This window comes from Panthera leo, chromosome A1 (assembly GCF_018350215.1).
Source record: "Panthera leo isolate Ple1 chromosome A1, P.leo_Ple1_pat1.1, whole genome shotgun sequence".
Taxonomy (NCBI): domain Eukaryota; kingdom Metazoa; phylum Chordata; class Mammalia; order Carnivora; family Felidae; genus Panthera; species Panthera leo.
The window spans coordinates 171,540,023-171,557,774 of NC_056679.1; the positions used below are offsets into that span (position 1 = coordinate 171,540,023).

At 38.4% G+C, this 17,752-nt stretch overlaps 1 protein-coding gene across 2 annotated transcripts in view; it reads right to left on the reverse strand.

The window, feature by feature from the left end:
• Positions 1-17,752, reverse strand: part of EPB41L4A (erythrocyte membrane protein band 4.1 like 4A) — a 253,070-nt gene that overhangs the window by 134,673 nt on the left and 100,645 nt on the right. For both annotated transcript variants that reach the window (XM_042945193.1, XM_042945184.1), the window contains exon 3: positions 5,831-5,935. In XM_042945193.1, coding sequence (XP_042801127.1) covers positions 5,831-5,935 — 105 coding nt within the window. The remainder of the gene's footprint in view (positions 1-5,830; positions 5,936-17,752) is intronic.

Below are 17,752 nucleotides of genomic sequence, written 5' to 3' on the forward strand. Positions count from 1 at the left end.
TGTTCATTTTAAAACCCGAAGTAATATTGGGATATCACATTTCTCCTTACTACTGCTTTCAATATCAATTAGACTCATCTTCAAAAATCTCCAGAGATCTTTAAGAGTATGGAGCTTATCTGACTTTGTCTCTTCTATCCTCCAGACTGTTTCCTCCCTTCCCCTACTCCACCTTTTAAAAAAAATACATCACCAGTAGTATTTTCCTCCGTCCTAGTTTCAACATGAAAGGCTTTCTACACATTTCACACCTTATAATCTACAAAGAGCCTTCACATTTTCTCTACTTTTGTCCTGTAACAATCTTGAGAGTTGGGAGGGCGCATTATTCTTAACATTCAGAAAAATTAAGTGACTTGAACATTCAGGACCCAGACTTGGGTTGTCACTCCAAAGGCAGTTAGTTATCTGTTCTACCACATCACATTCCACTTACAGCAACTTCTTTTTTATTTATTTATTTATTTATTTATTTATTTATTTATTTATTTATTTATTTAAATATAATCTATTGTCAAATTGGCTAACATACAACACCCAGTGCTCATCCCAACACTTACAGCAACTTCTGAACACCCAAGAGATGGCTCAAGTTTCTGCCAGCCTCAGAGTAATTTCAAATTCATCCAATTATTTAAAGAAGTCTGCGCTGTAATTTCAATTTGCTGCCTATCATTAATAGATCTCATCATCCCTCCCCCATAATAAGGAACCTGGCTAATCGTGAAGAAGCAACTACTATTGCTCACAGACAGTTGGGGATGCACATGAAGCCCTAATCACAGAGAAATCCTGAGCATCTGCAGGAGGATGGAGACTATAATGACCCAGGAAAGTAATGGTCTTTCAGGTTTGTGCCTAATTGGTGAATGTAAACAAGAAAGCCTTTATATTTCCACTGAGCAAGCAAAATTAAAATGCTTCCCGCTGTAACCACGTGTATTAGTTTCTTTTTTGCAGCTGTAACAAATTACCATAAACTTGGCCTAAAACAACAAAATTTTATCATCTTACAATTCTGAAGGTCAGAAATCCAAAATGGTCTCACGGGGCACAATGGACTGAATGTTTGCTCCCTCCGCCACCAAATTCATATGTTCAAACCTTAATCCTAATATGTTGTTATTTGGAGGTGGGGCCTTTGAGAGGTAATTAAGGTCACAAGCGGTGAGCCTTCATGAATGGGATTAGTGCCCTTACAAGAAGAGGTCAGAAGAGCTAGCTAGCGCTCTTTTTGCCACGTGAAGTTACAAGGAGAACTGGATTGTCTACAAACTGGAAGAGGGCTCTCACCCAATCATGCTGGCACTCTCGTCTCAGGTTTCCAGCCTCTGTACTATGAGAAATCAACAGTTCTTGTTCATGTCATCAGTCCATGGTGATTTGTTGGAGCCAACCTTAACTAAGACGCTGGGCTGTTTCTTCTGGAGGCTCCAGGGCAGAATCCGTTTCTATGATTTTTCAGCTTCTAGTGGCTGCCTGCACTCTCTGGATGAAGGCCCCCTTCCAGTAATCACATGATTTTGACCTCTGCCTCCACTGTTATATTTCTGTCTCTCTGACTCTCCTGTCATGTCTAAGGGGGCTTCTAATTACATGATCCTACCTGGATAATTTAGGATGATGTCCTTGTACAAGATCCTTAATCATAAGTGCAAAGTCATTTTTGCCATGTAAGGTGATATTTACAGGTGCTGGGGATTAGGATGCTCAGCCAAGAGACACCTGGAACCCATTCAAAGCAAAGACACACCAAGCTGAACTGCCAAGCTACACACCATATGCAGAGAATGAGGTGTTTCTGCTGGGCTAGCAACCAAATTGAAGACAGTCAGTCCTAGAATGTACTGGGGAGAGCCATCTTCTCTGGAAGTTCTGCTTTTCTAGAGCAATGGTCAGTATATATGAGAATTTTAAATATTTACCGCTAGTAAGTGGCAGCGTCCTTCAATAAATCTGGGTCTTTCTGTTATGTGTGTTCTCGTAATTCCTCTCATCTACCTTAAACTGAGGCTGGGAATTTTCTGTTAAGTTGAACCAAGGCCCTGATATGAAAGAGCTACATCCCTTGCACAGGTCAGTCTTGATCAAGAAAGAACCAGAATGACACAAGCCAAAGCAGAGCAGAAAGTAGGATGTATGCCCAGGCTAAGTGGTCTCCTGTGTATCGTTAGGAAAAGGAAGGGCGAGTATGTGAACCCCACTGCATATCTTTAAGAGACTGTTTTATAAAACTAAGCCTGAATTGAGGCAGACAACATTGTGTGTTAATTCAGTCCCAATAAGCTTGTCTTCATGAAGAAATGCTTTTACTTCCTAGGGGTTCTTTTATAGACCCTACCTGAAAAGTGAACTTAAGAAATTATGGTGCCCAATCTTCCAAACCAAGTCAGCTGTACTCCGTGGAAAGAAGTTTGCTTTACAAACGTTTGCTTCTGCCTAGCTGTTACCCTTTACACATAGGTGACACCTGAATCAATGCATTTGTTACATGAATTTCCTAGGGCTTGGTTTTATGAAATGTACAGTTTAATAAAACTTGTGTTTCATTTAATATTCCAGGCAGCAAATTTCCTTTCCTCAGAATTCCTGAGACTATGTGAAAAACAGAGAGAGCTCTAGCACAGGGCCTGCACATATTAGGCATTCTTTAAATTGCTGTTGAACGACCACATAAAAGCATAAATACACAAAAAAGGCCTAAATAAACTCTCTTGCCACAGGTCAATCTGAGAAGAGGACTTGTTGGAACATACCATTTAACTCCTCTCAACAAACCCTAAGTATATAAATTGGGGAAGATAATTCCTTAGTATCCTACATCTGCAAAACCATTCCATCTTACATGCAAGCAAGTCGGGATATTGTGTGGTTGAAGGTCTTGGACACACGAAGCCTTGCGTCTGAATTCTGGTGCTAATACTCGCTGGTTATGTGATCTTGGGGAAGTGGCTTAACCTTTTCAGCTTCCATTTCTTCATCTCTGATAGTATGATAATAATATTTAGCTTGCAAAGTTGTTTTGAGCAGGTAATGACAACATGTGGAAAACGTTCAACAGTTTCTGGTGCACTGATGACAAAGATGGTGATGGATGGTGGTGATGATGACATGTCTAGATCCAGCCTTTTGGTTACCCTGCTCCTCTAGGACAGACAAGTTCCCTGCTATGTGAGGTCCATGTGCCTTAGAGACATGCCTCTCAGTCTGCCCCCAGCCAGAGTCTAGGCATGGCCCCAAGGCACTATCCACTGCCAAGGGGAGGGAGGGAGGGAGCCTAGGGCTTCTCACTGATATGAGACACTTCTTCTTAATCCTCATCTTTCTTCCCTTTTACCCCTAGCTCCTTCTCCTACTTTCTCTTTTTATTTGTCTTAAGAGTTGACCTAAAAGGTCCCTCTTAGGGCCTCCAAGTCTTTTCTATGTAGATCTTATTTATGTTCAAGATTGTTGCAAAGCATTCCCTACTAAAAGCAAACCTTTTGGTGCAGAAAAAGATCAAAGCAATGCAGAAAATCCAATCTAATGGATAGTAATTCAGGCAAATTCACAGAAATCATTATTTTTAAAGACAAATTTTTCACTGTGTCCTGTGCCATTCTAACACATGGTTATTATTTAAATTTTTACCTTAAGTAACTAAGAGCTATGTAGGGCTGCTCTTACTAACATAGAAGATAGAGAAATGTGAATTTGGGTTCACTGACCATTTCCCTAGAAACAAAGCTGTGCCTTGGGTGGTTGCCCTTCTGGAGTGAAAAGCCTGCCAGAGCTATTCCCTGAGGGAAATCCTTAGTTCTGCCTCAATACCCAAAAGAAGCGAAGCAGTAATGGAATCACATTTCTACCTGGATATATACTTCAGCCCTCCAGTATGCTTTGATGTAATGGTTACGTAAAGGAGGGGCAAATTTTCATGACCTTATTCTCACAGCTTCCTACAATAAAAAATATATATATAAAGCAATCAGACAATACATTTTGATGTGAAAAGACTAAGGAATATTTACAAATCACTTCTACTTTATCTTTGTTCACTACAAAGAACTAAATTCAGGAGGCAAAAAATAGATTTTGCATGTGATTTACACACCTGATGTTCTCACCATATCAAAAAACATGACTTAAGAGCTTTCTCATTCTAACTGTAATTTATTTTCTTCTAAAACCTGCAACGCAAACCCTATCACAAATGCCAACCCTTAGGAATAAAGGTAGGAGAAAAAAAATGTTGATTTAATATAAACCCTAGAAAACTTTGACTATTTATCAGTATCAACTGCTAATTCTTTTTGCAATGATACAGGCCATTGTTTGAAAATCTCTGGCTTTTCATATGTTTTTTTTCCTTTGCAAAGTTTAAAAAAAAAGGAGGGAGATAAAGTCTATATAATTTTAGCACGACAGTCAATCTTTCCAGGCATGGTCTGACATACCAGATAAGATCAGGAACCAGTGGTGTTCTCTGCTAGGAAAAATGTTCTTTCAAAAATATGAATGTGATGCAAGATAGCTTCGATAGCCTTCAATTTAATCTTTCAATATGGATTTACAGTTCTGCAGTATTGACTTATGTCCTATACAGAATAGAATTCAGGCAACTCCTGAAGATGTCCATTTCCCTTTCTTTGAAGTGTGCCTTAATGACCGCTTGCCTTTAGAAAGCTATTCCTCTCTATGGAAAGCTAACCAACACACCCAATTTTTTATTCCTGCTTTGTGAAATCCTCCTGTGAAACAAAACAGATTATGAAACTAGCTCAGGAAAAATCACAAGTTACCACCATGAATAGCATTCCATTTGCCTGTCTCTTCTCATCCTAGCACATTCCTGTGACCAGGACAGAAAAAAACCCACTCAGACAATCATGTGCCTCACTGAACAGACCCCAGATGATCCACTGGAGGCTGCGAGAAATGAGGAAGGAAGAGGAGGAAATCTTTATTCCAACAGGAGTTGAATAGCATGAAAATAAAAGCCAAACAGGATTTTTAAGGTAAGGTAAGCATTTTGCACAAGAAGACTGTGTCTGAGGTTAAGATATTCCTTAGACTAAAACGGAAGTCACTAATGAATATCCTCTCATACCCCAAACCACCACCTCCAAAGTCTTTCCTCATTTATCATCCAAGAGATCGCTTTTCAGCCTTATAACCATATAGAATCTATACTAACCAATGTAGTGAGTTTCTTAGTAATTCTACTATCCAACCAGCCAGAAAGATGTTATAAGTTAAACCTTCGTGAATGATTAACATCAGACACCAAAAACTTGGCTGCCTTTATTACTTACTCCATCAAGCTCATGAATGAAAGCCCCTACCTATTTATTTTATAATCACTCATCCAACTTCTAAAACCTAGGTAAGTACCTTTTTAATACTGCATTTTTTCTCTCTTTAACCATTAACTTTCATAAAAGGCAGTAAGTAAATATCTGTGGCCTCAAAAGACTAGCCACAAAAAAGAAAAAAAAAAAAACAAGACTAGTCCCTTGCCTCCTAACATACTTATTACATGGCTTATTCAGTTCTACTAACAGCATAAATGAAAAGTACTCTCTAGGATATGGTTCTAAAAATGTAAACCAGGAAAGTCTACTGAAAACAGAAACACACACAAAGAAGTTGTGAATCCTGCAACTCTACAAACTTTTGGCAGAAGAGAAAACAAAATGCAAAAAAACATTAGCAAGGGAAAACATGTTAAAGGTTTTCAACATCATTTTCAGTTACAAAGAAACTGCCTACCTAAAACCACATCAGGAAAAGCCAGAGAGAGAGTGAAATTTATAACCAGAAAAATTTAATATGAAGTCATTGTACTCACTGTCTGATGAGTTCTGTCACAGTAACGCAGCCCAAAATAATCTATCTCCACAAGGTTTATGTGTCGGAATACGTGGTCAAGGACAACAGAACCTTTCGTTGACTTCTGCAAAAATAATTCACAGTTTTACTTTTTTAACAAGGTGTCTTCTCTTTCTCAGTGGGACATGGGCACAGCTCTCATCTTCTATTAGCTTTGCCCACAGTGTAAGTGATTTTAGTGGCCCACAGCTCCCTCTTTAAGGTTTGCCTCAATTACAAAGAAAAATAGGGTTTCAAGTAAAGTGTATCCAAGAAATTGCTTTGTAAAACGATTTTTAAATTGTAGTGGGTTTTTAATTAATATAAGCTTCTTTTCTTAAGGGACCGTAAATTATCTTCAGGACAAAATTCTTCTCTTAATAAAGATAATCTTTTATATGAAAAGCATCTAATGAATTTATCAGACACCACTCACTTTGGTTAAAATCCCACAGTTCTTTCACTTTAAAAAGCAATTTTCACCTCCAGCATCATTCTCACAACTAACACAGAAGATAGACAGAATTAAAATGACAATAGCCAATGCTTTTATTTTTAATACTCAACTACTAAACCCATAGACTAAAGCTGCCAAAGTTAATGTTCTGAAAAGCCCTTGTGAAGAAATTTTACTTTATCTCTTTCATATGAGCACAGACGTAAAGAGAACATTTCCCCTGGCTGCTTTGTAAGATCTAATATATTAAGATCTAAAATATTAAATAGCAATTATCACACATATAAGGTAAACATTTAATCAGCAAGCACTACTCCACATATGACATTAATCTTGAAAATAATCCATTTCAATGCTCTCTGTACAGATACAGACTTTTCCTTTCTTTTGCCCCTCATTGGCAGGTACAACAGGGTAGTTAAGAGAAATCCCCAAGAAGTGACACATTGTGTTAAGGAAGTAAGGCTTTGTTCAGTTGAATTTTTCCCCAGAGAATTACCATTCTGTGCTTGCTCATATATGGAGGGTACTCAAAACTGCACTGCTCTTAGAAAATGAATCTGTAATGTACGGGAAACGTTTTGCTTAAATGTATTATAAAATGGATGATAAGAGGTGATAAAAGTACCCACTGGGAGAAAAGAGCTCTTGTTACAAAACCCATAGGTATTTTTGTTTTCCTCTAAATTACCTTCATTAAACTTAATTGGTGTCTTTTTCAAAATCCATTGGATGATTTATAAACAAAAGCACTTCCATGATGGATCTTTGGTTTGGGACATGTTCTCCAATAATAACAATGCCACATCCAGTAAATGATTCTTTGTGCTCATGTACTTAGGTGTTTAGCTAGGGTACAAATCTGGAAGCAAAATTACTCTTTCTAAGGATACACATACTTAACATTACAATGGACACTGCCAAAAAGACCATTACAACTTCTTCAATGAAAGTATGTTTCCCCTTTGCCAACATTTGGCTGAGCAAAATTTTCCCCATCTGATTGAGCAAAACAGGGGAGAGGGTAACTGTTCTAATTTGCATTTTCCATATACTTACAAAAGCAAGTGTTCCATCATCTGCTTACTAACCAATTGCATTTTCTAGCATCTGGGTTAGGCCTGCTCTAACCCGAGGTATATGAGCAAATTCTCCTTACTTTGTATATTTAGTTCTTCATTCTGTCTGGAAATTATTTTTGTGCTTGGGATAAGGGCCTAATTTTGTTTCCAAATGGATAGACAACAGCACCACTATTTACTGAATAGGTCATGATTACTTTTTTGATATGATAAAAACTTCATCATCTACTAAAGTAGCCCTTATTCTATCCCATGGATTATTCCTTAACCAATCCTCAATGATTTTAATGACTTCAATTTTAATGTAATGTATTGGTATCCATCATTCTTTTCCAAACTGTCTTTGCAAATTCTTATACATTTTTCTCTACTGGAGGAAGTTTAGAACCAGATTGCTAATTATTTTTTAAGTTTTTATTTTAATTCCAGTAGTTAACATACAGTGTTAAACTCCTTTCAAGTAGACAATATAGTAATCCAACAGTTCCATATCACCTGATGCTCATCATGAGCAGTGTACTCCTTAATCCCCATCACCTATTTCACCCACCCACCCCCACCTCCCCTCTGATAACCCTCAGTTTGTTCTCTATAATAGAGTCTGTTTCTTTTTTTTTTTTAATGTTTATTTTGAGAGAGAGAGAGCATGCACAAAAGTGAGCAGAGGAGGGGCAGACAGAGAGGGAGAGAGAGAATTCCAAGTAGGCTCTGCACCATCTGCAGAGAGCCCAACACGAGGCTTGATCCCACAGAACTGTGAGATCATGACCTGAGCTAAAATCAAGAGTCAAACACTTGATTGATTAGCCACCCAGGTGCCCCTGATTGAGTCTATTTCTTGATTTTCTTATTTTCTTCCTTTGCTGGTTTGTTTCTTAGATTCCACACATGAGTGAAATCATATAGTATTTGTCTTTCTCTTATTTCACTTAGCATAATACTATCTAGCTCCATCCATGTTGTTACAAATGGCAAAATTACATTCTTTTCGTGGTTGAGTAATATTGCAGTGTGTGGGGGGGGGGGTGGGGGGGGTGGGTGTGTGTGTGTGTGTGTGTGTTCTTTATCCATTCATCAATTGATGGACACATGGGCTGTTTCCATAGTTTGGCTGTTGTAAATAATGATGTTAGAGGGGTGCATGTATCCCTCTGAATTAGTGTTTTTGTATTCTTTGGGTAAATACCCAGCAGTGTGATTGCTGCATCATAGAGTAGTTCTATTTTTAACTTTTTGAGGAACCTCTATACTGTTTTCCACAGTGGCTGTGCCAGTTTGCATCTTTACCAATAGTGCAAGGGAGTTCCCCTTCCTCCATACCCTCGCCAATACCTGTTGTTTCTTATGTATTTTATTTTAGCCATTCTGAGAGGTGTGAGGTGGTATCTGATTGTAGGTTTGATTTATATTCCCCTGATGTGTCTGTTGGCCATCTATATGTATTCTTCAGAGAAATGTCTGTTCATGTCTTCTACCTATTTTTTAACTGAACTGCTTTGCTGGAGTTGTGTAAGTTATTTATATATTTTGGATACTAACCCTTTATCAGATATGTCATTTGCAAATACCTTCTCCCATTCCATAGGTTGCCTTTTAGTTTTGTTGACTGTTTCCTTCACTGTGCAGAAGCTTTTTATTTTGATGAAGTCCCAATAGATTATTTTTGCTTTTGTTTCCCTTGCCTGAGAAGATGTACCTAGAAAGAAGCTGCTACAGTGGTTGTCAGTTGTTACTACCTGTGCTCTCCTCTAAGATTTTGATAGTTTTTGGTCTCACATTTAGGTCTTTCATCAATTTTGAGTTTACTTTTATGCATGGTTTAAGAAAGTGGTCCAGTTTCATTCATTTGCACGTTTCTAATTTTCCCAACACCATTTGCTGAAGAGACTGTCTTTTGCTCATTGCATATTCTTTCCTGCTTTACTGAAGATTAACTGGCCATATAATTATGGGTCGATTTCTGGAATTTCTATTCTGTTCCACTGATCTATGTGTCTATTTTTGTGCCAGTACCATACTGTTTAGATTACTATAGCTTTGTAATATAACTTGAGGTCCAGAATTGTGATGCCTCCAGCTTTGCCTTGCTTTGCTTTTTCAAGATTGCTTTGACTATTCAGGGTCTTTTGTGGTTCCATACAAATTTTAGGATTCTTTGTTCTAGTTCTGTAAAAAATGCTGTTGGTATTTTGATAGGGATTGAATTAAATGTGTAGACTGCTTTGGGTAGTATGGACATGTTAACAATATTTGCTCTTCCAATCCATGAGCGTGGAATGTCTTTCCATTTCCTTGTGTCACCTTCAACTTCTTTCACCAGTGTTTTATAGTTTTCAGACTATAGGTCTTTTACCTCTTTAGTTAGGTTTATTCCTAGATATCTTATTTTGGGTGCAATTAAAATTTTTTTTCTTAATTTCTCTTTCTGCTGCTTCATTATTAGTGCACAGAAATGCAACATATTTCTGTACACTGATTTTATGTCCTATGGCTTTACTAAATTCATTTATCAGTTCTAGCAGGTTTTTTTGGTGGACTCTTTAGGGTTTTCTATATATAGTATCACATCATCTGCCAATAGTGAAACTTTCACTTCTTCCTTACCGATTTGGATTTCTTTTTGTTGTCTGATTGCTGTGGCTAGGACTTCCAGTACTATGTTGAATAAAAAGGTGTGAGTAGACATCCTTGTCTTGTTCCTGACCTTAGGGAAAAAGCTCTCAGTTGTTCCCCATTAAGGATGATGTTCAGCTTGCTAATTTAATAAACAATTCTGTAGGGGGGTTTGCATGGAATTAAATTGAATTGACAGACTAGATGACTTGGGGAGTGAAAAAAAGTGAAACCTATATGGTTTTATTTTATGTCCTTCAAGGAAGTTTTATACTTGTTTTTATGTTGGTATTATAAAATTCTACTCAGGCACTGTGGCAAACAGAGTTTATAAAGTGCCCCTCTCCCCCTAAAAATAAATCCTGTTCTAATCCCTGGATCTGGTAAAATAAACTGTCATTACTATAACTGTGTTATGTTATAGGTCACAGTTGGCCTTGAATATCAAGAGATCATTAGAGGGGATCTGACCTAACCACATGCACTCTAACAAGCAAAGCACTTTCTCCAGCAAAAGACTAAGGCATAAGGGAAGCAAGTCAAAGATTTTTCAAAGCAGAAGAAAAACTCCACAGGTCCTTGCCAATTGAAAGACAGAGGGAGCACCTAAGATAGAAATGCTAGCAGCCTCAAGCTGCTTAGAGTAGGACCCAAGTAATAAAATGGGAACCTGAGTATTACAGCCACAAGAACTGGCTTTAGCTAATAACCTGAGTTTGGAAGCAGATTCTGCCCCAGAGCCTTCATACTAGTGCCCAGCCAACCAACACCTTGATTTTAGCCTTCTGAGATCAAGCACAGAACCCAGCCATGCTATCCTGGATTTATGACCTACAAAATCATGAGATAATAAATGGTATATACTTAAGCTACTAACTTTTAGAAATTTGTTATGCAGCAATGGAACTAACATGGGCGTATTCTTATCTATTTTTTAGTTTTATTGTTGTTACACTATACTTTCTGATTTCTAATATATAATCAATAGCCAAGCAAATAATTCTTCTTATTGGTCTATTTCACAGCCATCTTGCTAAACATGTATCAGTGAAAAGAATCGTCTGTGGAATCTTTTTAGGTAACATTTACTACAAATAGTAAGTGTTCTAGTTCCTTCTTTTCAAAATTTCTCCTCCATACTTCTTTCTTTTTCTTACTGCATTAGCTGGGGCCTCAATAGAAGGATAACTGATAGTTGTGAGAACAATAATCCCAATCTTTTTCCTGACTTTAATGCAATTGCTTCTAAAATTTCATTACTAAGTATACTTGTGCTACATAGCCCTTGTAGATACCCTTTATCAAATAGAAGGTTCCTTTTATTCCTGATTTCTGGTCTTTTTGTTTGTGTTTTGTTTTGTCTTGATTTTTAATTAAAAATGAGTGATAATTTTATCATGTCATTTATGGAAATCTGAAAGGACAAAAATCATGTAATCATCTAGGAGTTACATTAAAAGTTCTAATGTCAAATATTCTTTTTTTTTTAATTTTTTTTTAACATTTATTTATTTTTGAGACAGAGAGAGACAGAGCATGAATAGGGGAGGGGCAGAGAGAGAGGGAGACACAGAATCGGAAACAGGCTCCAGGCTCTGAGCTGTCAGCACAGAGCCCGACGCGGGGCTCGAACTCACGGACCGTGAGATCATGACCTGAGCCGAAGTCGGACGCTTAACCGACCAAGCCACCCAGGCGCCCCTAATGTCAAACATTCTTAATAAATAATTTCCCAGTATAGTTCTTTTGTTGTAGGTATATAATACCAAACCCCTCCCTATTTGAAAAGACTCCTGCACGATGTGAGTCTTGGTAGAGGCAGGAAATAGACTCCGTACCACAACTGGCAGCTGAGCCACAGCACATGACCGGGTTTCAGCCAAGGACTCTGACTTCTGAGCAAGTAACGCAAAGACAAAGAATTGAAAATTCATTCATGGCAGTGGCTCCCAGTGGTAGGGTGTCCCATAGCAGAGGCACCCGGAAGTGAAATCAAATGGGATGAGGAGCAGTGGTGACTGATTCCCATGCCAGGTTTCCCAGCATTCTTGAGGTACTAAATAGGAGCAGCCAGGCAATCCACCAGCGTCCCTTCCCTTGCCCCATGGGAACACTGATTATGTACATTTGGACCTAAGAGCCATGTCAGGGTCCTCAATAAAAATCCTCAGAGTACAGAAAATTGGGTCAAATCGTACCTAAAAATATCATGAACACCAACAGTTTATCGTAGGAACAGAAGCTTAACAGGCAGATTTCCTGGTTGCCAACAGTAGTAGTTAACTCTAAGCGACCAGGAAAGGAAATCACTGCAAAGACACTGGTTATCTCACCTCCTCTGTGGCATCACTCTCATGGTTGCTTGCATCTTCTCCTAATCCCAATACAGCCACAATTGCTAAGCATGGAGCAACCTTTCTTCCATTATCATCTCCCTCCCATAGTCCTCCTGCCATGTTCTGGGCTCCAGTTTTCATCTACAGTTGTTTCACATTGCCTTTTGCTTCAGGAATTTTGTTTTGTTTTGTTTTGTTGTTTTGTAATTTCTGGCTGACTGAGATCCGCCTTCTTTATTTTCCAGGCTGCTGTGGAAAATGCGCACATTATCTGTCCTCTTCAAAATATTTCTGGAAGGCCGACATACAAACCTAGTGTTCCATCTTGATCTAATCTCTCCTCTGGATCCTTTGTTCTCTCTGGACATGGACAGAGTCACTAGAGCAAGCAGAAGCACACAACTCCCCCTGTATCCTCAATCCCAAGCAGGTGAAGAAGGGCTTCAAGAACAGAAGAGGAACAAATTATGCTTGAGATCACAGCACGGAAATGGGGCAGAGTTTTTAGAGAAAATACATGTACATATACATAAATATATATAAACCAAGGCTGTCTTTATGCCTGTATGGAAACTAACATTCCATGAGAAATGTTAGCTTTTTCATACACAGGATCTATTATTAAAGCATAAATAATAGTCTGCTAATGAAGAATATACACAAAAGCACGCTTGGAAAACCTGCTTAGCAATTCGGAAAGTATATGGAAATAGCAGAAGTTTCATGCACAGAACGAATCACCATTTTCCAAAACTATCACTCCAAAAATACCAGAACTGTAACGGTTTTGCATTTATAGAATCTGGTGCTTACAATTCTTTACAAATATCATCCTTTAGCTCTTTGTCATCCTCTACAGAGAAACCACAAGGAAAATAGGCAGTGTTACACAATGAATCCAGAGCTGACCTAAGAACAAACACGTTATCCCATGATTCCCTCTACAGATTTCTGTATGTTGTATGTCTACCTGTAAACATGGAGCAGAGGCAGATGAGCCTCAAAGATATTATATTTCTGTTACTACCTCAAGCACACACGTACATGAAAACCTCTTAACTTCTCATCTCTCATACTGTAATATGACAAGACTCAAAAAGCGTGCGTGCTAGCAGACAATTAGCTACTAGGGTAGGGGGTATGCATCACCAGCTCACATTTCTGCCAGTCCTGCCCTGAGTCCTTCCAATCACCCTGTCCACTGTCCCCTGTCACCCTGTTTCAATTTGTATTCCATTATTTATGCCTCCTGCTCTTAGGGATAATTGCACTTTTCATGTGGATTCTTCAGAGATTGCCTGTGGGTTGTATTTTGCAGTTCAGATTGGTAGTCTTCAAGTTCAGAAGCAATCATTCTTGAATAAAGAAACTGAGAACTGACAGAGAATGGACATGAGAGCCAAAGTAAGACCTAGAAGTACACTGGGCCAGGAACAGGCCAGTTGCAGGATTTATTACTAGAAAAGAATGAGTACATACCATCAAGGATATTATGAAAGAAGCATAGGACTTCAAATATCTACTGAGTACCCATTACATGTCAGCAAATGATTAATTTCCAGAAGATGGAAAAAGCATGCTAACAAATGCCAGAAAAAAAGATGCATCCAGAATATAATACAAAGAACCTCCATGGGGTAAGCGGTTGGTTGCCCTATCAGAACCCTGAAGAAGTCATGGGAACATGGAGTGATAGAAATTTCTAGAAAGTGAGACAAGGAAGGACTTGATCATCATCAGCTTTTTTACATATTTGAGTAGTTACGATGCACACATTTTACTTGCATTAAAATATTTTTTCAAAGAAAAAATATGCCAAGTAGAAACTAGTCATTCATTACTTTTTTTTTTCTCACAGATAGTTGTTTTGTGGATTTGGTTCATGCACTGTGAGGCGCTAAGGAAAATACACACAGACAAAATAGGGGTATGGTGTTTAGCTGTCAATTTGTTGACCATATTTACAGATAAATAATTCATGCTCCCTATTTACCCCCAAAAAAGTTACTATAAGACTTTTTAATCTGAAATTTTCCTAAGCTCTTTGGGCAGGGAACCCTTATCATTATGGGCCATGATATACCAGCATGGAGGCTACATGTCCCCGAGTCCTTAAAATGCTGAAGCACTGGGGACTTCACTTCTAAGTCAGATGGTTAGTTTAAGTTTAAGGAAAAAAATTTTTAGCTTTACTTCTTTCAGTACTTGGCAAAAGAAAAAAAAAAGAGGAGGGGGGTTAAGAATGGGATTGTGTTTAGCAAAATCAGTTTTTTCTGACCATTTCTGGGAAAAATCTCTACCAAAATGAGGAAATCATCAAGAGGCTAGAAAATAAGATATAACTGCAATCATAGCACTTAGCAGTATGTCCAAGTACGTTTAAAAAGATGAGTAAGTTACAATGTTGTCTTCTACCTACAATGGCTCTCCACTAGCGAGACTTGAGAGAATGAGCTGTGTGTGGCAACACAATTCTCAGGAAAGGAATTCCTGAGGGCTCCTCGGGCGTTGGCTTGCCTGAGCTGTTCTCTATACAGGATACCGTTCTTGCTCTGGCACCATCAAAACCCCACTTAATCCTTCAAGATCCAGTTCAAATGCCACCTTCTCCATGAAGCCTGTCCTTATCTCCTCAACCTCATTATGACCTCTGCCTCCACTCAACCTCTTATTTTTGCCTGCCTCTGAGACTTAACACTATTTTCTTTATTGAAGCTATTATATACTTCTCTTAACTTTTCTACTAATATTTAGACATTTTGAAAGCAGGTGTTAAGGAGCATACACCACTTCCTTTCCATGCAGTTCAATAATTTACACATGGTAAGAACTCCCTAAAAATTCTCTGAATACCAAGAGCCAGCAAACAAGGTAGAGAGAGATGCAATACTGGAAATATGGTAGCCTGTGAATTAAACCTCGATTCCTGTCTGTTGTCAAGATTTCCATTTTCCTGACCAGTCAGAGCGATGAAAGCAAAAAGAAAGATGGATGGATTCATTTATCCTGACCTCAGTATACCAAGTCAAAGCTACACAGTTTACTTTTACTTAAACATTTGTTTCAGTGTTATGTAATTCCAACAAACTCAATGGACTCTAAACAGCACTTAAGTAGTAAGTCTTTAAAAAAATTTTTTCTCATGTTTATTTTTGAGAGAGAGACAGAGTCCGAGCAGGGGATGGGCAGAGAGAAAGGGAAACACAGAATCCAAAGCAGGCTCCAGGCTCTGAGCTGTCAGCACAGAGCCCGATGCAGGGCTCCAACTCACAAACCATGAGGTCATGACCTGAGCCAAAGTCAGATGCTTAACCACTGAGCCACCCACGCACCCCAAGAAATAAGTCTTATACCTGAAATCTGTAAGATCTGAAAAAATACAGTGGTCTTATAGTAAGTTGTAATATATAAAAGTTATATAGAGATATATAATTTTCTTTATGCGATAAAATCTGACAGGATTTTTGTTTTTTTATCATAAGGAAATCAGAAGAGATTGGATAGGAGACAGTAGGAAGAAAAGAAGCATCTGACTTTTCCAACTTCATTCAGAAAATTTTCATTTAATGTTACAAGATATTAATTTACTTTTCAAATGACAGTAAATGCCTGTGACATATTTCTGGATTGTGAATTAGATGCCACTTAAATCTCAGCAAATAGAGATAGAATTACTTTTATTACTGACACACTAGCAGCATTATGGCAAGAACAGAGCTACAAAAGGCTTATAATCTTGAGAAAGAATCCCAAATAGGACAAGTTTATTTGAAAATACCATCAGGGAAGCTTTCAACCAGAACAAAGAATTCTTCGAATGAGTAATAACACCTTTACAGATTAACGTGACATTACAAACCAGAAAGGCAGGTTTTTACCAGCTGCACAGAATGATAACTATTACATTTGAGTTTACTCCTTCACAAAGGAGGAATGAACCCTTTAAAAAATTCTTTAATGTTATGCCTTTAAAAATTCACTATTTCTTATTTAGTGTCTTTAACATAATAGATTCCAAGTTCTGTGAGAAAACAAAAATGACGGTAAACATTTTTAGCACAGGCCTGTTAGGATAAGGCAAAATAGAGGCACAGAGATTCCTCAGGCACCAATGGTAATTTCTTCTCAGACCAAGTATTGTTAACAACCATCTGCTGGTTTTTTACTACATTACCTTCATCCTCTAGGTGAGGAATATATAAATAAAACACTTTATTTTAAGCTTATTTATTTATTTTTGAGAGAGAGCATGTGCACAAGTGGGAAAAGGTCAGAGAGAATCCCAAGGAGGCTCCGTGCCGTCAGCACAGAGCCTGGTGCAGGGCTCAATCTCACCAACCATGAGGTGATGACCTGAGTTGGACAGGAGTTGTCCAAGAGTTGGACACTCAACCGACTGAGCCACCCAGGCAACTAAAAAGAAACAAACAAACAAACAAAAAAAAACCATTTAGTCATTTTTTTAAAAAAGCAAAATGTTTGGGGCACCTGGGTGGCTCAGTCAGTTAAGTCAGTTCAGCTCAGGTGGTGATTTCATGGCTCAGGTGGTGATTTCATGGTTCATGAGTTAGATCGGGTCCTGTACTGACAGTTCAAAGCCCAGAGTCTGCTTCGGATTCTGTGTCTCCCTCTATCTCTCTGCCCTTGCCCCACTTGTGCACTCCCTCTCTCAAAAATAAATAAGTAAACATAAAAAAAAAAAAACAATGAAATGTTTGGGGATGCCTGGGTTGCTCAGTTGCTTAAGCATCTGACTTTGGCTCAGGTTATGATTTCATGACTCGTGAGTTCTAGCCCCGTGTCAGGCTCTGTGCTGACAGCTGAGAGCCTGGAGCCTGCTTCGGGTTCTGTCTCCATCTCTCTCTGTCCCTCCCCCACTCACTCACACACACATACACACACACACACATGCTCTCTCTCTCTCTCATATAAATAAACATACAAAATTTTTTTTTTAAGTAAAATGTTTGAGGCCCCTGGGTGGTTCAGTCAGTTAAGCATCTGACTTTGGCTCAGGTCATGAACTCATAGTTCATGGGTTCGAGCCCCGCTTCGGGCTCTGTGCTGACAGCTCAAAGCCTGGAGCCTGCTTTGGATTCTGTGTCCTTCCCCCACTTGTGCTCGCTTGCTCGCTCTCTCTCTCTCTCTCAAAAATAAATAAACATTAAAAAAATTTATTTTAAGTAAAATGTTTTTCAAAGTGCTATTTTTCATATGTGTGTTCATTCTGATTAACTTCTTCTCATATTTATCTAACATTTTAGCCATCTATTACTGTGTAGCAAATCACCTCAAAACTTAGTGGCTTCATGCAAGAATTTGCTCTTGATTCTGCAATTTGGGCAGGGCTCAGAAGGGAAAGCTAGTGTCTGTTCCATCTGGTGTTGGCTGGAGAGGTTCACTTGGGCTCCAGA